General features: G+C 49.3%; 2 protein-coding genes across 4 annotated transcripts in view; one reads left to right on the top strand and one right to left on the bottom strand.

The window, feature by feature from the left end:
- The first annotated feature begins 375 nt into the window (after positions 1-375).
- On the top strand, positions 376-9,578 carry ALG12 (ALG12 alpha-1,6-mannosyltransferase). The gene is made up of 10 exons (XM_031939487.1): positions 376-526; positions 1,243-1,506; positions 1,598-1,730; positions 3,631-3,804; positions 3,899-4,093; positions 4,670-4,773; positions 4,990-5,213; positions 5,593-5,762; positions 5,864-5,939; positions 6,099-9,578. Exons 2-10 carry the CDS (start codon positions 1,345-1,347, stop codon positions 6,328-6,330), a joined length of 1,470 nt encoding a protein of 489 aa, XP_031795347.1. The 5' UTR covers positions 376-526; positions 1,243-1,344; the 3' UTR covers positions 6,331-9,578.
- An 8,493-nt stretch (positions 9,579-18,071) lies between these two features.
- Positions 18,072-23,568, bottom strand: part of ZBED4 (zinc finger BED-type containing 4) — a 36,386-nt gene continuing 30,889 nt past the window's right edge. For 2 of the 3 annotated variants that reach the window (XM_031939486.1, XM_031939485.1), the window contains one exon: positions 18,072-22,278. In XM_031939486.1, coding sequence (XP_031795346.1) covers positions 18,392-21,913 — 3,522 coding nt within the window. In that variant the 5' untranslated portion in view covers positions 21,914-22,278 and the 3' untranslated portion in view covers positions 18,072-18,391. Of the gene's footprint in view, positions 22,279-23,213; positions 23,306-23,568 lie in introns of those variants that run through there. The other variant, XM_023504199.2, reaches the window with a different exon arrangement.

The following is a 23,568-nucleotide window of genomic DNA, read 5'->3' as shown; positions in this document are numbered from 1 at the left end:
GGTCTATTTCGTGAGGATTCGAGCCAAGCCCCACCCTCCTTGCCAGCCCTCGGACGGTCATTGGTCGAGAAGCCGCCGCCCTGAGGGTACGTGAACGAATCAGCCCTCGCCAACAAGCTCGAACCAATGGGAGAGGCCCGTGTCAGCACAGAGCCAGGATTGGAGGTTCGAGACCTCTCGGCTCCGCTCCGAGAGTTGCGTCATAATGGACGGCCATCTTGACTAGGGGCAAAGGCTGCGGCTTCCCGCCCGTGCGGCGGCCATCTTGGCCTTTAAAGGGCCACACACCCGCGGCCTCCCCCGGCTGGGCTTTCCGTGCCCGGAGCGCCCCGCCCCTCGGGAGCCGCTCCGCGACCGTTAGCCGCTGGCCGCGCGTGCGCCGCTGACCGCGCCACGCCGCGCCACGCCACGCCAGCGGGACGCGCCGGGCGCGACGAGGCGGACGGGAGCGGAGGGGTTCCCTGCGCGGAGTCGGAGGCTGGGTCGGGACCGGGACGGCGCCGGGCGGGCCGCTGAGCGGAGGCGGGTGAGGCCGGGGCGGGCCTGGGAGCTTGAGGGCCGGGGGCCGACACGTGGCGGCGGGCGCTCGGCCGGGGCTCCCCCTCGGGCGTGGGTGGGGGCTGGGCCGCCCGGGAACTAGCCCCCCTTCAGGGTTGAAGAAAGGGAAGCGGCCGGAGTCCGGAGCAGCTCGGGAACTTTGTGCGCTTCTAAAAGCGCCCCGCGGCCCCTCGGTTGCCGCCTTCCGGCAGGGAGCTCACGGCTGCTCCAAGAGTCGTTAGGAGGTGCCTGCTGTGTGCTGAGCATGGGCGCCGCCGGCCTGGGCCCCCCCCCGACCGCCCCCCCCCGGGGTGTAGAACTGACGGGGTTTATCCGGAGGCAGCAGGGGCAGGAGGGCAGCGGCTAGGCAGCGCAAAGCTTCCCCCTTCCCGTGCCCTTCCGAAGGCCAGGACCGCCGGCGCGGGGCTGTTAGCGCGCGGCCCGGCTCGGTCTCCGACTCGTCACGCGAGGCGTCCACGTTGGCCGGCCGGCGACGGCAGAGGAGCCAGAATCCAGGCCCTCTGCGGGGCTGGGGTTTTAGTCATTGGCTCTTGCATTGGGCTTGCTCGGAGGCCCGAATCTCGGGCCTTGGGGCGGCCCGAGCGTGCGCGCGTCAGACAGGAGACAAGGCCTCAGGTCAGCCGCCGGGATGAGGGAGTTCACACCGTGTCTCGGCGTTTTCCCTTTTGTGTCTTCCTCGGACAGAGCCTTGTCTCTCCTCGCCTGCCGAGCCTGGAAGGGCAGTGCCGGGCTCGCCTCGCTCGCTGACCCAGGCTCCCAGAAGGGGCCGCCTCTGCCAGCGCCGCCATGGCCGGGAAGAGACAAGGAAAGCGGCAGCCCCTCCTGCTCCTGCTGTTCATTGCTGTCGCCTTCGTCCATCTGGCGGCCTGTCCCTACGCCAAGGTGGAAGAGAGCTTCAACTTGCAGGCCATCCATGACCTCCTCTATCACCGCTGGGATCTGGACAAGGTGAGTGAGCGGGTGCCGGGGAGCCCCGCCTCACTGACGGAGGCCCGTCTGCAAATGCCCTGCTTGGTAACCTTGGCCCCTTTCTTTGCAGTACGATCATCATGAGTTCCCTGGCGTCGTCCCAAGAACGTTTCTTGGGCCAATCTTAATCGCGGCCTTTTCCAGCCCTGCTATCTATGTGCTGTCCGTGCTGGAAATGTCCAAGTTTTATTCTCAGCTGATAGGTAAGGAGCCTTTAAGGTGCAGGAGGAGCTGTCCTCCACCACCAGAAATTCCCTTCTCTTGGAGCCTGAGCCACGGGTGCCGAGCCCCAGTCTGCGCTAGGAAATCCAGCCGTCGTGGTGACGAATGGCCAGTTAGGAGCCGGCTCCACGGCTCGTCTGTGCAGGAGGGGCTCGCTCTGTGCGTGGTGAACGGCGGCCCAGAGGAGTGCTGCAGGGCCGCGGCAGCAGCGCCGGCGGTCTAGGGGCTGGCTTGCCCTGGTGGCTGCCTTTTCTGTTGGAGCGCTGAATCCTTTGCCTTCCGCCAAGCAGAGAGAGCTTGCCTGCATTTCCCTTCTAAAAAAGAGTACATAGCTTTATCGTTCCTCCTAGAATGAGCTGAGTGTCGCTGGGGCTGGCCTCGGCCCTCCCTCCCTCCCTCCCTCCCTCCCTCCCTCCCTCTGGGTCGGTTGCAGCGGGTCCTGCCTTCTCAGGACACTACTCTGCAGCAGGTAGACCAGCAAGATGACCAAGAGAAAGCCTTGGGCTCAGTTGGAAACGCTTCATTTCTGGCCTTCCTAAAGAGTGACTTAGGCCAAGGTTTTCTGCCGCAGTTTACCTTTTGACAAGAGATTGTTTGGGCAGCTAAGGCAGTTTCCCTAAATTTTACAATTTGAAATGAGTTTAGTGGAGAGATCTAAGCCTCAACAGTCAGCCAGCTCCTGCTTGATGAGCCACCTTCGGGACTCCATGGAGGGCAGTGCCCTCAGTTCTGGTGATCCCCATCTCCAGTTGTCCAGAGGGCCCCAGAGGGGAGAGTGAGATGGGGCCTTGCCCACCCGCCCTCACCTTGCATATCCCAACATCACCTCCCTGACGTCCTGGTCCTCCTTGAGAATCAGTGACAAAGCTTTTTGAGACCTTTTCACTACAGGAAGAGCAGTGTCCAGCAGCCCCTTGTATGGGCCCTGCCTGCTTTCTAAAGCTCCATTTAGACTTGGTCCTGGTGCCACGAGCCCCTTCCGCCCCAGGTGTCCAGCGTGGACAGCTTGCCCGGCACCATTGAGGGCCGCCAATGCCGATTCTGTTGTGGCCAGAAGGGAAATTTAAAGGGCTAGCATCCAATGGCATCAGGCTTTAGGCGTCCTGGCCTAGGGGCTGCCCAGTGTTGGCAAAGGCTCGGGTCTGTCACGGGGTGTTCCTTCTGTGTTGTGTGCCTGGCCACGGAGGGCTAACCTTGGGGAGCTCATCTCAGGCTTATGGCCACAGTGTAAGGCAGCCGGCGGAAAAGATCTGATGCTTGGACGCAATATTGCCAGGGATGGAGGGGAAGGAAGGCTTCCTGGAGGAGGTGGTGTTTGGGCTGAGACGGCTCAGGCAGGATTGGACAGAGCAGGACAGCTGAGGACCCTGGCACAGCCAGGGGCCTATGGGCAAGGAAGAGTGCCCGTGTGCTGACTGTGCTTGTAGTTATTATAAAGGAGGAAGCTGGTGACTGGGGGTCCATGTGCAGGGAAGTGACTGGGATAGTCCTTCCTGGAAGGACAGGGAGCAAGGCTAGATGGTGGAGCAGCGGTTGATGGATGAGGTGGGATGATGAGGTGCTGGAGACATCTGAACAATGTCGGAGATGTCATGGGCGCAAGAGAAGTCCCTGAAGTGGGATCGAGCGGGAGGGCCCACGGGGGCAGTGCCTGTAACTTATGGGCACCAGCTCCGGCCTGGCCCATCCATCTTGCTTTGGGCTCCCCACACTGACAGGTGGGGCATGCCCTCCCCCTTCCCTGGGAGCTGGCTCCATGTCCTGAGAACAGGGATTGAGGGCCAGGCTGTTTGCCCTTGAGGGTCCATACCCCCTGTTCTGGGAGCGCGGCCAGCTCCCCACCTGCCAGTGACCGGGTGTTTCCTTCTCCCTTCCCCCCAGTGAGAGGCATTCTGGGGCTCAGCGTCATCTGGGGCCTCTGGAAGCTGCAGAAGGAAGTGCGCCGGCACCTGGGAGCCACTGTGGCCACCGTCTTCTGCCTCATCACCACCTCCCAGTTCCACCTGATGTTCTATTGCACGCGCACGCTGCCTAACGTGTTTGCGCTGCCCCTGGGTACGTGGGGGCCCGGGGCACCCTCCCGGGGAGGAGGGCGGCGGCATCTGCGCCTGGCGGGGCCGCGGCCGAGCCTCCTCTTGTGTCTCCGCAGTCCTGCTGGCCCTCACGGCCTGGATGCAGCAGAAGCGGGCGCGCTTCATCTGGCTCTCGGCCTTTGCCATCGTCGTCTTCCGGGCAGAGCTGAGCCTCTTCCTGGGCCTCATGCTGCTGCTTACCTTGCTAAGTAAGAAGGTCACCCTCCTGAAGGTGCTGGGCCATGCCATCCCCGCCGGCGCTGTCTGCTTGGGTGAGTGCATGGGCTGCAGTGGCTCCCAGTGGCCCGTCCTTGGGCTGCTCCTCTGTGTGCCCCCCACAGTGGGTGAGGGCCGGGGGAGCAAAGGATTGGGGAAAGGAAAAAGCCAAGGGAATGGGGGAGGTTGGGACTATACCCGGGGAGAGCGGGGGGCAGAAAGGACTTGGCAGCAGAGCCCTTGTTCCCACTAAAAAGCAGAAAGGCAAGGGGCACCAATGTGGGAGAGTAGGAGCTTCCCCTGCCCCTGGTTTGAGGGGAGCCTTGAGGCCCCCCGGATGGAGGCTCAGGCTCTTTGCCAGCCTTTCTCTGACCACCCACGGCGAAGAAGTAGCGCCCGGGGCCCCTCACTGGCCCAGCCCCTGGGCTCCTATGGCCTTGGTCCAGGAGTCCCTGCCGCCGGCCAGCCTCCTCCGCCTGCACAAGGGGTGCACGGCCAAGTGGAGCGCAAGCAGGGCCGGGGCCGGTTCCCTTTGGGCCTTTGTGGGCGGCACCCTCATCAGCGCACGAAGGGGTGGGGGCTCCTGGGGCAGCGGCTGGTTTGGGGCTGAAGACTGGCTCTCTCCTTTCTAGGGCTGACGGTGGCCGTGGATTCCATGTTCTGGCGCCACGTTCTGTGGCCGGAGGGCCAGGTGCTGTGGTACAACACGGTTCTCAACAAAAGCTCGGACTGGGGCGTATCCTTTAATCCTGTGGGATAGAGAAGGGGTAGCCCTCCTGGTCAGTGGTCTGCTCGTGGCTGTCTCCCCGGCTCGTGCTGGGGGTGGCCCCCTCCACACGCCGGGTGCGCAGCTCTGCCCGTCCCTCGGGCCCCTGGAGAGCCAGGTCAGCCGGGGCTGGGGGGGGTGCCGCCCACTTGGCCGCTGCCTCCTTGACCGCTGCCACCACCACAGACCTCACCCTTCCTCTGGTACTTCTACTCGGCCTTGCCTCGCGCCCTGGGCTGCAGTATCTTCTTCATCCCTCTCGGCGTCTGGGACCGCCGAACCCGCCTGCTGATCCTGCCCGCGCTGGGCTTCATCTTCCTGTTCTCTTTCCTGCCCCACAAGGAGCTGCGCTTCATCATGTACACCTTTCCCGTGCTGAACATAGTGGCTGCCAAGGGCTGCGCCCGCATGTGAGTGCCAACTGGAGGGCGGGCCTTGGCCAGGAAGGTCTGTGCCCCACCGACAGCCCCGGGGGCTGCTTGTAACCAGGAGGCCCGCCCAGAGTTGGTTTTCTGCATGTGCTCCCTCTGAGCCGGACCCTCTGGAGGGCTTTGAGGAGGAGATGCGGCTCTGGAGCAGACATGGCCTGTCCTGGGCCTTGGGGCTAGTGCAGATGTCTGGTGGGAGACGCTCCCGCGGGGTCTCTGGGCACCCAAGGCTGGGGGCCATGTTTGTGAGGACCTGGGTCGGAGCGGGAGTGCCTGCCCCGGGGCCGGGGTGTTTGCAGGTGGGGGGTCTTGGGCACCCTGGATGCCGCCTGCTTCCAAACCCCGCTCCTCTGACCATTAGGTTAAACAATTACAAGAAGTCTTGGCTGTACAAGCTCGGCTCCCTGCTGGTTGTGGCCCACCTCCTGGTGAACGCCATGTACTCGGCCACCTCGCTCTACGTCTCCCACTTTAACTACCCTGGAGGGGTGGCCATCCAGAAGCTCCATGAGTTGGTGCCCCCCAAAACAGGTAGGAGAGGCTCGAGACCCCATGGTGGGAGAGGGGACAGGGAGTGGGGAGGATCTGAGCCGCGAGGAGATCCTTGCCCGTGTCTTCCCGCTTCTTCCCAGATGTGGCGCTCCATATTGACGTGGCTGCTGCGCAGACGGGTGTCTCGCGATTTTTGGAGGTCAACGATGACTGGAAGTAAGTCTGCCACTGCCCTAGTGCACGGCGCCATTTTGTGGCTAATTTAAATAGTGACCCCCGGCACAGCGGGAGGCCCCCTGGAGGAATGGAAGCCGCCTTCCCCCGTGCTGGCGGGCAGGGGTCACCCAGGGCCTCCTCCCTGCTTCTCTCTCCCAGATATGACAAAAGGGAAGGCCTGCAGCCTGGGACGGGGCCCATGATGTCCTACACGCACCTGCTGCTGGAGATGGACCCGGCGCAGCTGTCCCACTACAAGAACACCCACCGCGTGCTGGCCAACATCGCCGGCACCACGGGCGTCAAGCTGAACCTCACCAAGCTACCTCCCTTTGACCTGAACTTGAAAACCAAGCTGGTGCTTTTGGAGAGACTGCTCAGGCCCTCCTGAGGGCGCGGGCCCGCAGCACCTGGCCCTGCCCACCGCGCTCCAGGGCCTTCCCTTCAGTGACGGCCGGACGGCATGGCCGACACCATCTCTGAGCCCGGAGCGGCGTTCTTGGGCACGAGCCGCCTGCCCACAGACCCGCCACGAGACCCTCAGGAGAAGGTAGAGCATCCGGCAGCAGGGTCTTGGGGCCCATGCTCTCCCCAGCCTCAGGGGCATACCTTCTGTGGTCTCCAGGAGGGCCCAAGTGAGGGGGGGGGGGCCTCTCCCCGGCCCCAGGCAGGGGGTGCTGAGGTGCTGTCAGCCCTGGGGGCGGGAGCGTCTGTCCTCACGGTGTGGGACCACACCAGGCCTGAGGGCGGACGTCAGCCGCCAGACCCGGGCCGTGAAAGCTCTACTATGCCAAAGTCCAAAGTAAAGGAATCTTCCTAGTGGTGTCCATGGTGGGGTTTGTGGCTCCTGGGCAGGGGGACATGGGCTCCAAGGGTCCCCATCCGGCCCCAGGTGACCTTGCCTTCCTGCCCTGGGGGGTCTGACGTCTGTCCAGGGCCGTGGTGTAGGGGAAGGGGAAGAGTCTACCCCAGACTAAGAGAAGTGCTGGGAGCCAGGGGGAGAACCTCGAGTTCTTAGGCAGGTCAGGGGGCAACAGAGTGAATGGGACACATGGCCTTGGGTGGCTGTGGATGGAGCTGGATCTTGGGGGCCCTGCCACTCCTCGATACTGGGATTCCCCCCATCGGCCTCCCAGGGACGGTTACCTGTAGTGCCTTTGAAGGACCCCACAGAGGCTGGGCCTGGGACCGTTGGCAGGAGCAGGATTTGCATCCGGGCCTTGTCATCCCCACCAGGGGCCTCGGCTTGCTCCTCCATGACTCCACACGATGGGTCGGGTCTCCCCTGGCTCTGGGTGCCATAAAAGGGAGCCTTGCCTCCAATTCCCAACAATCTTCTCAACAGGATCTGGGTCCCATCCCCCAGATTTTCAGGGGCCTGTTGGTCAATACACATTGAGTAGGCGCCTACTGTGTGCTGGGAGACTAAAAGTCCTGCCCTTGAGGAGCTTTCAGCCTAGGCCTGTGAGCATTCAGCACACACCCAGGGAGTGACCAGGACATGGAAGCTTTCTGATGGAGGGCAGAGCTGGCTGCAGCTTTTGAAGGGGGTGGGCTGTGGAGGGGAAGTGAGGGCAGAGGGGCAGGACGCTGGACAGGAAAGCAGCATTGTGTGACCATCTCGTCCGGGTCCCTGGGACCTCCCCCCACCCTCCCTGTGCTCCTCAGACGCAGAGCCAAAGGCCTTGGCCTGAGGCCTTCCTCTGCCACCTCTGACCCTGGCCTATTTCCTGCTCTGTAAAGGGCTGGGTAGCGATCTACTATCCTTCAGCTAAGGGCCCCCCCCGGGCCAGGCCAGTGACCTCTCTGGTCATCCTGCTGGCGATATAGCGCTCGGAGGCCGGCAAAGCCCTCTGCAGATCCTCCTGACCACCCTGGGAGCCAAGCGCTTTTGTGGTACCGTTTTACAGAGCAGAAAACTGAGGCTCACCCAGGAAGGGTGTGGGAGCACACACAAACTTGGCTCCTGCTGAAGCAGTTCTGGTCTAGTTTCCCCTCTGGTTCTGTCACTTCCTCTGCCTTGGCTTGCTGGCACTGAATTAAGTCAGGAAGGGGGCAAGGGGTAACAAGAATCTAGCTCGGGTGGGAGCGCTAATCAGGCGCACAGACCTCTGACAAAAGCAAGTGCCCAATGCCGCAGGGGAGCGAGATGCTCTTCTCAGGGCCAAAGAAGTCCCTGCTGGAGTTTTCTACCGGAAATAAGGGGAAGAGATCTCTGAGAGTTTGAGCAACATCTCTAAGGGGGGTGGGGGAGGACTGTTACATACCCCCTGTGCCTACCCACGTGCTGGGGCACCAGAAGGGATCAAAGTTATGTTTGCAGGCTCTTTCAGACATTGGGGAAAACAGACCCAGGAAATAGAGAGGTGGATGCTGCCGGCTCCCCACCCCCAGGATAAACCAAATTCCCCCATAAAGCAGTAAAAACACTTGGACTTTATGGAGAAAAGGCCTTTCCAAAAGAAAGAATGGGGGAAAGAGATGAAAAGTCCTAATCACTTATTGAGAGCCCCCAAATTCTGTCCCTGTTTAGCTTAAAGCCCCAACAGGGAGTCTATCTGGGACAGTCTCCAAGGATACTCTTGTGGATTTGCAGATTTATGCTCCAGAGATGAGGAAACCCAAAGGTCAATAGTCTCTCCGTCTCTACCCTTTCTTGGTCTCCTTGTCTCCTCTCTCCATATGTCTGTCTTATATCCCTTCTTTCCCCTTCTCTTTCTGCCTCCTGTCAGTTTCTCTTCCCCTTCCTATCATTTTTCTCTTCTCTCTTTACCTTGTCTCCATCTGTTTCTCAGCAGTAAGATCCACGACTTTCCCATAAGTCCTTAGTGTTGTCCCCAAGCCGTAGAAGGAAGCCCATGTCTGCTGCAGCACAGACCCTCATCAGGGTCTATGTGGGGTCTCCCAGTTGCTCTTCTCATTATTGCTGTTTTAGCACTACTTTTACGCCTTCCTGTTGTCCTTATTCTAGCCTCTTGAGTCTCCATGTGGTAGCTCCACCATTCCTTGTGAAAAAAGTTTTGAAAATCTTTACGAGTGTCCCATTTCCCACCCATTGTCTTCTGGTTTATCTTTAAATGCCCTTCGAGGTGGTCCCGTGCCAGGCCTTTGCATCATTTCCCCCTCCACTCCTCTTCCTTCTTTAGTGACTATCCGGCATCCCTTCTTTAAGACCTGACAAATGGGTTTGTGCTCCAGATGAATGTGGCTTTTAGCTGCCATGTCTCTGCTTGAAAGGAGATCAAATATTTGCTGGCTGAGATGAGTTTCTAGGCTCTTCCACCCTCCTTGTTACAAGCGACATCCATTAAACTGCCTTAGGAAATAGGCCGAGACCATGTCAATGTCCGTTCTTGCATTCATTTCCCATTTTCCAATACAAGAGCTTGTTTAAAGGGTGCAAACCCCATTGGTCTCCTTTGGGTTCCAATTGTTACTCATTTTGACCTTTCTTTAACAAGTTGGTGTGGATCAGTCCTTTCCTGTCTGTAGAAATGGGGTCCATTTCAATTGTCTTGAATATCCAGGACAAAATCTCGTGGCTTCTATAGAGAATTGGGTCTTGAATCTTTCTTTGCTTCATCCTGAGTCACGTATGGACCAAGACAAAAGGGGAACCTGGTATAAGAAGCCAAAACATGCAATGTCCAAAAAATCCACTCTATGCCAGGCACTAAGGCGAAAATAAAGTCTCATCCTCAAGAAACTTGTGTTCTATCAGGGGTACCCTGTGCACGTGCAGGTATATACAAAAAAAACCCATAAATACAACAGAAGGCAGCAGTAAAGGCTGGAAAATTCTGCTGTAGAATGTGTTACTTGGGCTGAGCTTTGGAGGAAGCTATGGATTGTAAGAGGTGGGGAGAAGCAGTCAGGGTGCACAAGGGCAGAGATTGGACATGGAGCATCATGGAGCAGAACAAAGGGCTAAAGCATAGAGGATGTGAAGGGGACAAAGTAAGGAGGCAGCCAAGATGTGAAAGGCCTTAAGGGGAGCAATCTCTGACCAAAGATGCAATGGTAATAGTGCTTATGGGGTGTTTGAAGGTTTGCAGAGTGCTTTACAAATTAATCCTCATGACAACGCTAGGAAGCTGGCTGATAATAGTCCCAATTTTACAGATGAGGAAAGTGGAGCAGACAGAGAAATATCCCATCCGGTATCATGGGGTTAGTTTGAATTTCTATCTTTTTGATGACTACTCAACTGTCTCAATAGTCAACAGAGAGTCACTGGAATTTACTGGGAGGAGAGAATTTGGCTTTGGGTCAGCCACCACTGCCAATACCAATGACATAAGTCCAAATTTTCAGTCCCTCCCCAGCCCACATCTCAAGGACGTGGCAGCTCCAGGCTGATTATCTTTGACCAAGAACAGACCTCTCCAACTTTCTTTCATTCAGTGACCTAAGGGCTGCCCATCTCCTAAACTTAGCAAGGAAAGACTTGTTTTTACTTAGCTTATATCGATTAATTCAAGAGAGTTCCTTAGGAATGGTCTAAGATGGATAGTCACCGATTTAGCAACTCAGAGTCACTCTCATCTGATAGATCTGAGCTTCTTAAACTTTTTCCACTTGCAATCCCTTTTTGCTGGGGGAGTTTTTACACAACCCTGGGTATTATAGGTATATAAAATAGGTAATCAAATCAAACACTTATAAATAATGTAAGTCATATTATTATAAATATGATTATTATGATAATATGTCATAATTTTGCAACCCCCACAAATTTACAAGACCCCATATGGGGTCTTGAAGCATGGTATTTAAGCAGCTGGGGGCTAGATGACAATATGCAGGCATCAATTATATACATTTGGGCTGAGGAGAACGGGACACTACTAAGGCTATGTATAGATCATCGGGGACGCAGATGTGTTCAAGAAACATCAGGAGCCTGGTACAGGGTACAATGCAAAGAGATGCACAGCATCAGCTACTCAGATGGAAGGGGAGCTGTCAATCCCAAAAGGAGACTAACTAGTTAACTGTCTGACTTGCCTTAACCACAGTTTCATTTTTTAAACATTGTAGGAACCAGCAAGAGGAAATTGTATTCTGGATTTGAGATTCACAAGAAAATGAAAGCTGGTATAGAAATAGTGGAAGAGAATAAGGGGACCACTCCCTCCTAGAATTGTGAAGGTGAGAGGCAACTAGGCAAGATTGGGGAGGAAACATCAAAGGTAGAGAGGAAAGATAGAACCTTCCCTGTGTATCAAAATTCTACATGACTTTCGTCAGTCCAGAGTCTCAAGATTCTGAAAGCCCAATTCTGATGAGGAAGAAAAGAGATGGACACATGAGAGGCACACCAACAGAGCTTAACCGTGAACGGCAAAAAGGTAAGAGCGACAATCCTGTAAATACAGTGTTGGGGCAAAAATGCTGGAGGGGTTATGGAAAGACAAGCATACCAGTGCATTGCTGGTGGAATTTCATTTGGTACAACCATTCTGGAATGCAGTAAGGAGTTACGCAGAGAAGTGGCAAGATAGGTCCATAATATTTGGCTCAGAGATTCCTTCCACTGCTAGGTATAAATGCTAATAAAAAGAAAGGTTCCAAATAAACCAAAAGTATTTATAGCAGCAATTTTTATGTTAGAATTGAAAACAAAGTAGATGGTCATGGATTATACGATGACTATAAAGAGATTGTGGTACATGATGTAATGAAAATTACTGTGCTGTAAGAAATGACGAAACATGGTTAAGAAAGCAGGAGCACAGACAGAACTGATTATGAACTGATAGAAAGTGAAATGACTATGACTAGAGCAAAACAAATAAAAAACCCCCACAAAACACTTCTGAATGCTGCAAAACTAAAGCATGTCTCAAAAGCAGGGATATTAGATGTTTTCCCACTCCTTTTAAGAGGTGAAGGTCTGCAGATGTGGAACTCTGTAAACAGATTTTTCCTGGCTGCGTTAAATTTTACTAAAAATCTGTTATAAGGCATGATTCTCTGGGGAGATATAATCAGTCTGAAAACTAAAAATATTAATAAAAAGAAGTCTATTGTAAAAATACAGTCAGAAATCCTAAAGCTCAGAATGAGTTGAGGAAGCTAAGAATAAGGGATGAGACTGGTCTTTTGTTTTAGAAGTCATATTTAAGTAGAGAGAAAGACAAAGAGCTGGGACTACAGCTGGGGGTAGGGTGGGGTGGATAAGGTGGCAGCAAAGAACAGAGAGGACAGAGCTGCTCAAAACGGTATTGCTTTTGGGTTTTTGCTGCTAAGAAAATAAGAACCAAAATGGCGACCAGCCAGCTGACCCCCAGTATGAGGACTGATTCAGTAAGAGCATCTAGCTGCCTTGGATGAAGCTATATCACCTGGCCAAAATGAACTCCTTCCTTGGGTACTGAAAGATTTTTGCAACTGAAAAATTGTAGAGAATGAGAGCATCATTCCACGTCTTAAGGAAGAGCAAATACTTTAATTTTGTAAAGAAAATGAGTCCTCAAATTATAAACCAGTGAGTGGGCTTCCTTGTCCTGATAAAATTTGAGAATTAAGGAGCTTCTAGGTAAATAAATTCAGGACAATCAAATGTAACCTAAGTGTTGGGTAGTTAAGCCAACAGCTTTTCTTCTTTTTATTTATTTGCTTAGTTAATTTGCTAAATTATGCTGCAAAGGAAGCTCTTGAGATAAGGGGAAGGATATATTTAAAGAAGATAATGGACAAATAAGTAATCTCTTTTTTTAAAGATGACATTAAATAAGGGTTGAGTATTAAGAGAGCTCTTAAAATCACCTTCCTAAGTATAAAATAGGGGAGGTTCGATTAGACATGTTTATCTGAAAAAGAACAGTTTGCAAGTCCAATTTTGCAAGTCCAGTGAGTCAGCAGTGTGGAAAGACATCCAAAGGCACCATCGGGACATCTATTTAGAAGCATTGCTTCTAGGCTCATTGTCTGAGAGGTGTTCTGTCCTAGTCAGCTGCCATCTGAAGACTTGTGTTCAAGCTCTAGGTGCCACAACTTAGGAAGGCTATCAACTGGTGGGTCTCCAGAGAACAATGACAGGAATTGGACACTGGTTGGTTGTCCTTCATTCTCAGAGGGCAAAACAAAGACAAGACAAAACAAAACAAAAAACCCAAGCAAAACCCATTACTTTGTTAGAGTCAAGTTAATGTGTCTGGTTGCGGCCAGACCAACATGAGCTCGGAGTGCTCTACCACAGATTGGACGCAAATAGTCCCTATGAGCATTTGGGGTGGACTCTCTAACTCGGCGCATCTCACATTTCTTTGTGAGATAAATTCAATCCTGCTTTGCTCATACAGCACAGCACCAGTGCTCTGATGAGGGCACGCCATACTGGGTGGTCCTGTGCCAGGGTTTTCCATGTCATACAGTCAATTCTAAAGTTCTTAAGATTCACTGTGAGTGTCCTTGTATCACTTGTTCTGACCTTGTGAGTGCTTGCCTTGTGTAAGTTCTCCATAAAATAGTCAAGTGTACATTTGGCATTTCAACAACACGGACATCCCATTGGAGTTGTGCTCTCTGCCTTAGCATTCAGAGTTTGGCAGGTTAGTTGGAGAAAGGACTTCATTGTCTGGTCCCTTCTCCTGCCAGGTGATCTTTGGTGTCTTCCTAAGACAATCCAAATGAAAGCGATTCCGTTTCCTGGCACAGTGCTGGTAGACTGTCCAAATTTCATAGGCATCTAACAATCGGCTTTTCAGTTGGGTAGTCAGTTGAATCCCTCTCCTCCTCCATACTTTTCTTTGGAGCCTTCTAAACACTGAGCTAGTTCTGATAATATGTGTACCGACCTCAGTATCGATGTGGACATCCTGGGAAAGTAGACTACCAAGGAAAGTGAATTTATCCACAGCATTCCAAACTTCTCCATGTGCTGTTGCCAAGGAAAGTGAATTTATCCACAGCATTCCAAACTTCTCCATGTGCTGTTGCCAATGGCTCCGTAGATGGATAATGTGCTGGCTTATGGGGCACCTATATTGTCTTATTGTTGAGCACAAGCAGCAGAGGATCAATCCATACTTAGTTGCCTTGCAGCTTCAGAGGCAGCATCGAGTACAGTTGTTTGCAAACAAAAACCCATGCACCAGAACTTTCTCCACTCTGATTTTGGCTTGTAGCCTTCTCAAGTTGAAGAATTTACCCTCAACGAGTAGCTGATGCTGTGTAATCCTCATTAAACAACATGTTAAAAGCAAGGGAATAAACGCCCAGCCTTGTTTCACTCTGCTGGTGCCTTGGAAAGCTCGAGAGCATCGCCTGCTGTCCAGAACCCAGCACGCCACCAGGAAGCTGATTCACCACACTGATGAACTTCTCTGGGCAAATGTTGACAATTTTCCATAAGTGCTCCTGACTGGCAGTGCCAGATCTACAAATGTTCATCCTCTGTTCTGCTCCTTGCATTTCTCTTGGAGTTTTAGGAAGCAAACACCTTGACTCCTCCCTTCCTGGAGCCACTCTGGTTCTCAGGTAGATGACCTTCCCTCAGGACTCGGGCAAGAATTTTGACTGAGAGAGACCCTTCTCCCCCCACCCTGAGATTGGCACAGGAGAATCTATTCTTTTTACCGTTACATAGATGGACAGTAGAGGCATCCTTCAGCTCCTGGGGGATAGCCTCCTCTTGCCATGTAATCCAGAAAATTTCAGTCGGCTGAGCCATGGACCCCTCAGCTGGAATAGAATTGGCACCAGGGGCTTGGCCACATGAAAGCAGCCCAGTAGCATTCCAGACCTCTTCTTCGGTTGGAACTTCAGCTAGGGAAGAATCAACTTCACCCTGAAGGAGACAGTCAGTGGCTTCAGCTTTGATTGATGACAGTCTGTTGAAATGTTCAGCTCATCCTCTTATTATCAATCGATGGGGTTCGATCAGCAGAGAGCAGTGGAGATGCACTGTAGGTCTTTGGCCCATAAATAGCTTTCAGTGCATCATAAAAATGCTTTGGTTTGTTACTATCAGCATAAAAGGGAATTCCTGCTTCCTGAATCAAGAATCCTGAAGTTTCGATTGTACTTTTATTTTTCGGAATGAGATATATTGGACTGGATGGCCATCAAAGTCCCTTCCACCTGGAGTTCTGTCTTTGAATTGAGTAGGGGGACTTTGGGGGTTGGTTATTCAACATTTTTTTTTTTAAGCCAAGAAAGAGAGGGGTATATCTTAAAGGGCACAACAGGAACCAGCCTGAGCAAGGGAACCCCTGAGGACTGAATCATAAGGCTAGCAGGGTCTTAGTTCCCTATAGCAACTTTTTGTAGTGGCAAAGAAATAGAAATGAAGGAGGTGTCTCTGAGCTGATGTATGTGAATGTGCTGTGAGAAGGGAGGGCCAAGTCCCAAAGGTCTTGTGATGGAGAGAGCCATCTGCATCCAGAGAGAGTTCTGTGGGAACCGAGTCTGGATTACAGCATAGCATTTTCACCTTTTTTGTTGTTTGGTTGCTTTTTGTTTTTTTTCTCATTTCTTTTTCTTTTTTGATCTGATTTTTCTTGTGCAGCAAGATAATTGTGGAAATATGTATAGAAGAACTGTTCATGTTTAATACATTGGATTACTTGGCATCTAGAAGAAGCAGTGAGGAGGAAGGAAAGGATAAAAAATTTGGAACACAAGGTTTTTGCAAAGGTGAATGCTGAAAATTATCTATGCATGTGTTTTGAAAATAAAAAGCTTTAATTAAAAAAAAAGAGAGAGAATGGAGGGCCAGATTCAGAAAACTCCTATGAATGGATATTGAGTGAAATGAGCAAAAACCAAGACCACCACTTACACAAGGACAATCTCGTCAAGACAGTGCTGAGGGACACCATTTCTGATCAATGCAATGAGCTCCACAAAAAGCTGAGCTAAGTGGCCATTCGACAGAAAAGTCACAGCTGAAGCCCAGATGGGCTTTTCCAAGAAGCCAGACTTGGGAGCTAATGCAGAACAGACTGGAGCCTTTCTGTAAGTGTAACACTCTTAGAGTTGTCAGGCAGTAAACACCTCGACTATTCCCTTCCTGGAGCCACACTGGTTCACAAGTAGAAGACCTTCCCTCAAGACTTAGGCAAGAATCTTGACTGAGAGAGACCCTAGGGATATAGGGTAGGGAATCCCACCTTTCTGCAGACCAGCTGCCACAGTCTTGGAGGGTCAGGGACTGACCATGGTGGATCTCAGAAGCAGGACTCACTCACTCTTCCCGAAAAAAGGAAAAGGAAAGCTGGCTCCTGACCTGAAGTGCCGCATCCAACAAAATGACCACGACTCCTGCTTTTCAAGTGCTCCTTGGCTCTTGGCAGTAACGTCTGAAATGCTCTTGGGATTGGGAGCTGTGGGCACCTGCCTCATCACTGCTCAGCTCACGCCGCTCACTACACTTGTCAGTCAGCACTGTCTCCCCACACAGGTCTCCTGCCTTCTATCTCACTGTGTCAGGAAGGAGCTTACTTATAAATGTGTGTAAACAGGAGTCAGTAGGCTTGGAGAGAAGAAAGGAAGCACACCTTTGGTCCATCCAGTTTTAGCTCTTCAGAGACCTTGTTTACTTCCTTCTTGGTTTTCAATTTTGTTCTCCATAGACCAAGTTAACAAATAGTTTCCCACCAACAGGAGAGTGTTAATTTAAAAACAACAACCAACAAGGCATCTATAGAAACTTTAAAAGGACCTGAATAGTTAACTGTCACAAAACGTGAATGCTGTTGGATTCTGCTGCAGACTCTCCTGATGTTACCTGGCTTATAGTTTACAAAAAACCAAACATACCTACCCCTGAAAGGCAAGAAAGGGCCCCGTTATGCTGGGGCATGGGGCATGGAGAACTAATGGGAATGGTAACCGACAGTTTGGCATACTGAGCTTCAATCTGGAATCAAGTTAAACTTTATGGTACTATATGGATCAGGAATTTGCTCACACAGATCGTTTGCACTTAGAAATAAAAGCCAGGGTTCACCAGCACTAGAAAATTGCAAATAAAATGTTTAATTTCAGAAACTGAATTCACCATTTATAAATACACTAAAACATAGTAAATGCAAAAATTAGATTAGGCAAAGGTACAGTATTTTAACAAAACTACAACTTTTCTAAAGGTTCATAGGCAAATGAGTGACTTATTACCCCCCCCAAATATTTCATCTAAAAACTGAAATGAGAAATTGACCCCTTTTCTAGATGTTAAAACAAACAAAAAAAAATAACATTGAGAACATACTGTCCAAAGACAACCTCTGACTCCTTTTATCCTGATGTCTTAGGATTCTAAAATCTCCCGCCTGCCTGCTGAATCACCCCTAGGTACACTTAAAAAGACTAAGCAGTGCGCCACGTCTATAAGGCTATTCTTGTGAAGGGAATACAGTAATCAGTTTTCTACAACAGATTCTTATGCATTCAATTGACTCGGGAGCCAATGCTTTTTGACACCAGGAGCCTCATAGCTTGGATATACAAAATTGATTTTAAAGGCTTCACAATCAATTAGCTGAACTTCTGCTGTAGATTTCTTGCCATCTTATGCACTGTGTTAAATAACATAAGCATGAATTCACAAACCTTGGTGAAAATACCAAGCAGCTTATATAAATACTCAGAATATTTCTGAAGTTCAAGGACAATGTAAAACCTGAATAAAAAACAAACACAAAAAAACAAACACAAAAACCAATGGGAAGTTTCTTTAGAGATCCCTGTATAAGATATTCAATAATACCTCTAATTTTAGTTGCATGTTTGAATACTAAAAAGATTTCCTGTCTTAGTAAGCGGCTCTCCCCGTCTGGCTTGTTTGCACCCTCCAAATATCTGAGAGCCTGCGGTCAACAACTGCTTAGGAAAGGATGGCTTTTGACCTCCACCTTTGAAATCCAGCTTTCACTGGACAGTTTCAAAAGCTGCTCTGCTGCCATAAGAGCAAAGTTTAACTAAAATACAGTACCTGGTTCATGGTTTTTACATAATTGAATAAAAAAAAAAAAAACTATTATAGAGTCAAACTGTGTACATCTCTCTCTCTCTCTCTCTTTTTTTTTTTTTTTTTTTTTTGCCATTCTATTAAAACAAATAAGACATCAGGATAAAAGGAGTCAGAGGTTGTCTTTGGACAGTATGTTCTCCCCCCCCCCCCCGCCCCCTTTTTAAAGTTTACAGTTATGGATTAAAACCTAATAATCATATTTTATAATTTGACAAGACAGACTCTACCTAGTGTGGACTTCTTAAAAAAAAAAAAAAAACATATATACAACCATCTGGCCTGAAGAACTATGGATAAGGCACATGTAGACATTGGATTGAAAGCTGGAGAGTGGCGCTAACCTTGGAATCAGGGTCACTGATTGGATGTCATACATGGCCCCTAAGTGGAGCAACTCAACAATCCCAGTCACAGAGACAGTGAATGTCTAGTAGGCGTCAATTGTTTGAACCTGGCAGCTTGTTCATTTGTTTCAATACTGAAAGTATATTAAGGGAAGATTTACTTTCAAAAAAATCAGTTTTTCAAAGTGTTCCATCATTAGCCTAGATTGGCTAAAGCTGCTGTTTTCATTGGATGTGTTGTTGAACAGTCTTTCTGAAGGAACGATGCTTGGGGGACAGCCCAAGAACCTGACGGCCAGCTTGGCCAGGGCTGGCCAGGACGACTTCTTTAAATTCCAGTAAGTTAGGGGATCACAGTTGTGTTCGAGCACCTCTTCCTCCAAGTAGGCAAGCACCATTTCTTCTGGCAGCTTCATCTTGTCTTTTAGGTCTTTTCTTTTTAGCTTGGCCATAAGCGACCAGAGGCTGTCCTCTCCAACAGAGTTTGTAGATGGTGAACCTATATCGCACCCATTGGAAACAGGTTTATCATCTGAGGTAGAACTCAATATTTCTAGTTCCCTGATTAAATCTTGCTTGTACTGTTCAGCCTCCTCTTCTGTAAATAAGGAAGCTTTATAACGAGGGTCCAAAAGCGTAGCAAAAATGTACCTTGGGTCGTGAAGGGTAGAGGATAATCTACTTACCATTGCTTCTTTCAAAGACTTCAACATGGTGTCGATGCCCATCGTTTCCTCAAATAACATTTCTATTTTCCTATTGAGAATGTGGATCATTGGGATTACCTGGCTCAGGGTGGACATGTGTGTGCTCATCTCCCGGCTTGCAGCCTCAAACGGCTTCAGCGCGTGGCACACAGACTGCATGACTTCCCACTGGTCACAGCTAATCTGTTCTCGGAAGCTACATTCGATTGACATTTCATCAATTGCCCTCTTTTGTTCAATGAGGCGCTCGAGCATATGAAAAGACGTATTCCATTTGGATGGAACGTCTTGAATGAGGTGGTGTGGAGGCAGCTCGTATTCTTTCTGCAATTCGGCGAGCTTCTCTTTTGCCTTTGCCGACCTGTGCACCCGCTCACAGATCTTCCTAGCAATGCTAAGCAAGTTCTGAACCATCCTCTGACTCTTAATAGCCTCATTGACAATCAGATTGATTGTGTGACCAAAGCACGGCACACTGGAGTGTTCCCCTTCATTTAATGTTTTCCCAATGCTCTGATTATCAGTCACAGTAATCCCAATCTGAAGGCCAACAGAGGTGACCCAGGCTTCCCACCAGTATTCCAGCTGCTTCTGAACACTGACCCCGCTGTAGTCACAGTCCACCTGGGACACGTTTAAAAGTGCAGAGCAGTGGTAATCTTCACAATGAGGCCGGACCGAAGACTCAAACGTGACCCAGTGTGCAGTGAGGGTGAGATACTCGCGAGTCTGGCTACTCATCCAGATCCCAGAGGTGAAATGGATCACGCCGCTCTCGGCTTCTTTAAGCTGGGAAACGATGATCTGCTTCACATTATCATACATATCTGGGATTGCGGTCCTAGAAAAGTAAGATGGCGCAGGTAAAGAATATTGAGGTTGCAAGTATTCAAGCAGCCTGTTAAAGCCAATATTGTCTACAAAAGAATATGGCTGAAGGTCAAGTGCAATCATTTCTGCTACAAGACTTGTGATTTTTTTGGCAACTGGGTGAGAGTCAGAAAACTTTTCATTGGTTTCATCTAAGGACGATGATCCTAGTAACTCTGTGCTCAGGGGCACACGTATCTCGGCAGCAGAGGGCAACGCCGTCTCTGAGGCGTCAGTTTTCAGCACGTTGCTATGAAACCGTTGTAAGTGTCTTAGAAGGCAACTGGTACCCAAATTGGTTGGCTTCTTCCCCCGGCTTATTGTACGTCCACAGTGCAAGCATATTACTTTTGTTGAGTCTGCTGAACAAATCGAAAAATGATTCCACAGTTTTGAGGTCTTTTTGCTATTAACAGGAAAGATTACCTGATTATCATTCGTAACCATCGTTGGCAAGTCAGTCAATTTAGAGGAGGAACATTCTGCAGAAGCCAAGGTAGCATATGGAGAATTTGCCAAACTAGCATCAATAAAGCTCTTTTGGTTCCCAATCACTTCCGGGTGACGCCTATAGAGATGCCTCATCAAACAACTTGTACCGACATCACCCTTCTTCCCACGACTAATCATACAACTACAGTATCTACAGACTGCTTTTAAATTGTCTGTGGGAGACAGTGAAAAATGATGCCAGACTTCCGACTTCAGTCTTTTCATTATCTTTTTATTTTGTTGAAAAACAGTGCCCGGCTCAAAAATTAAGGTACTCAATCCATCCCCCTGCTTCTCGGGCGAAGACACCACGGAAGCTTCCCCTACGTCGTCTGAAGATGACAGAACAGACACATCTTCCATTAATGCATCTCCAGGATTGAGGTGAGAATGTATTTCTTCTGCTAGTCTGTCAGGAGAAGAAGAGGCTGAAGGGGATTCTTTCACCAGCTTTCCTGGAGAAGATGCCACAGAATTCAAATCTCCCTCCGAGGGCAGCAGAGAAGGCAACAGAGTCGGAGGAGCGGAATAAAGAGGTGGGATGCTTGTGCCACCTCCGTTCTCCTGCAACACAATGGACCGATGGGCTCTCCACATGTGCCTTATTAAACAGCTTGTGCCCAGGTCTTTCCCATTCTTTCCTCTACTAAATTCATTCATGCAGTGTATGCAGACAGCTTTAGAATTATCTAAGGGAGACAAATAAAAATGTTTCCAGACAGCAGACCTTCTCCTGGAACCTGAAGTGCTCTTTGGGACTGGAACAGTCTTTTCTGCTACATTCTCCACAGTTTCATCGTACTGGGCACCGGGCAGGTGTGGAGAGGAGCCCACCAGTGCTTCTTCTTTGTTGTATTTCTCCGAGATGGACAAGTCAGATGACATTTCTTCAGAAGAAATGACAGAGCCGGATTCCTCCATCACACGGTCTGGAGAGGGCATCTTGGAAGCAATCTTTTTAACCAGTTTTATAGGTGATAACACGGCACTCAGGTCGCCGACGTCTGCAGGCTGTGGAGGGAGGAGTAGGGATGGAGACGGAAAGGAGGCAATGCCAGGCATACTGCCATTTTCCTGAATGAGCACAGTAGGGTGAGCCCTTCGCACATGTCTCATCAGGCAGCTTGTACTTAGGTCCTTCTCATTCTTACCCCGACTGAATTCCTTCATACAGTACATACATATTGCTTTAGTGCTATCCCGAGGAGAAATAAAGAAATGATTCCAAGCTGGAGACTTTTTCCTTGAGCTTATGTTTCTGCTAGAAAGAAGGCTCTGTGCCACGGCTTCCATCGCCACATCATACAGTGTGCTGCTATACTGCGAAAATAAAGAGCCATAATCCTCCTCATTGTCAGGAGAAGAGTATTTCCCAGGATGACGACTGTTACAGTTTTTTCCTTTGAATTCTGCTTGTTCATCACTGCTGTCTGTCTGTCTCATGTCCTCTTGCTCACTTTTAAAATCCATTCTTTCCAAACTATGGTTAGTTATGTTATCTTCGGGTTCTACTTTAAAATTTATTTTATCTAACACAAAACTACTATCCATTTTTGGACATATTTCCTGATTCTTATCCATGATTGGGAGTGATTATTCTGGCTGTACCATCGTACGTTAATAACTTAGGAGTACAATTTGATCCAAATAATGGAGTTTGTGCAAAAGCACAAAACATCCAATCTTCAGTCTTTTGTAATGTGGCCGTTTTTGCAGACAGAATTCATTGTCAACTCTTATTGAAAATCTGCAGACATAACTCACAAAACCCTCTAATTCTCTTTAGGAGCAGATCATCCCAGGGCCTAAGTCACTGTTCTTGAGCCTCTTGAGTACTATGTGCTCCATGTTCTGAACATAAATGTGGGCAGTGACAGTTCAGCATCTCTTCTCAAAGTCAGAATCCCATTCATCTTGGAAATGTAAACATGATCCTTTTGTGTCACCTGTAAATAAAAGATGGAATCAAATTAAATTCTAAATTGAATAAAACATTAAAAATCTCTATTCTACAACAAACACAGAAGACATAATTCTTATATAATTTCTCCAAACTACCAAGGAGAATTAAAGCAGGTAAAAGTATTCTTCCATTTTAACTTTTTGCATCCCATTAAATAAAGCCTATGGAAAAAAAGCACTAATAACATGAACTTCCCTAACAAAGGAGATGCTTTAAACTTAAAAAACCTCATGTTTGAAAGCTGAGAAGATGTATATAAACTGATGCAGAATGAAGATGGCAGAACCAAAAGAATAATATAGAAACATAACAACTATAATTATATCTATGAATACAAACACTTAAGCAAACACACTGTTGTCAAAGACAACAGATGATGCTGGTTCCAAAGCCAAAAAAAAAAAAAAAAAATCAACAAACAGTAAACTACAAAACTGGAAAGTGATGGGTACTGTCAGTCATAATCACACCATTAAGCACCTGGGCTTAACTTTTTTTCATTGGGAAAGGTGTGTGTGCGAATACGTGCTTTTAGGAGATGTTTTGTAAATAAAAGGTACCAATAAAAAGCCCAAGGAAAGAAAAGTAACAAACATCATGGTAAACACTAATAAAGGGGAGGGAAAACAAGGATCTCTAGAACCCCAAAATGTACCCTTTCTTGATTTATGAAAATTTGACAAAAATATTAGCAAGAGCTGTCATAAGATGAAAAACAACAACCTTTCCCCTCCTTAATTTACTATAATTACTGATAAGGAATGAAATGGGCCAAAACAATAAATTTAAAGGTCTAGAAATGATAATTAACTCTGAACTGAGATTTAAGTGTAGAAAATCAAACCTCATTCAGTAAGTGTGCCTAGAAACCAAAACAAGGTTGAAAAAAAAAAATGCTAACAATTGATTTTCACTAACCCTGAGCTCAAGAACAGCTAGGAGGCACAGTGGATACAGTACTGGGCCTGGAGTCAGAAGGATCTGAGTTTGAATCCAGTTTCAAACACTTATTAACTGTGGGACCCTGGGCAAGTCACTTAATCCTTTTTGCCTTGGTTTCCACATCTGTAAAATAAACAAGAAGGAAATGGCAGACCACTCCAGTACTAAACAAGAAAATTCTGAACTCATTTAATATACACTTCTGCCTCCCACAGTCTTATATCAAAGCCCACCCCTGTACCCCATTCTCCCTTTCCTCTTTCCAATGCTGTTCAAGTCCCAGCTTCAGGATTTAGAAATTTGTTCAGGCATCAATAGCCATCTTGGCCAC

Source organism: Sarcophilus harrisii, chromosome 5 (genome assembly GCF_902635505.1).
Source record: "Sarcophilus harrisii chromosome 5, mSarHar1.11, whole genome shotgun sequence".
NCBI lineage: Eukaryota > Metazoa > Chordata > Mammalia > Dasyuromorphia > Dasyuridae > Sarcophilus > Sarcophilus harrisii.
Note: the sequence above shows the minus strand (reverse complement) of the source record. Positions and strands in the feature narration are given on the sequence as shown.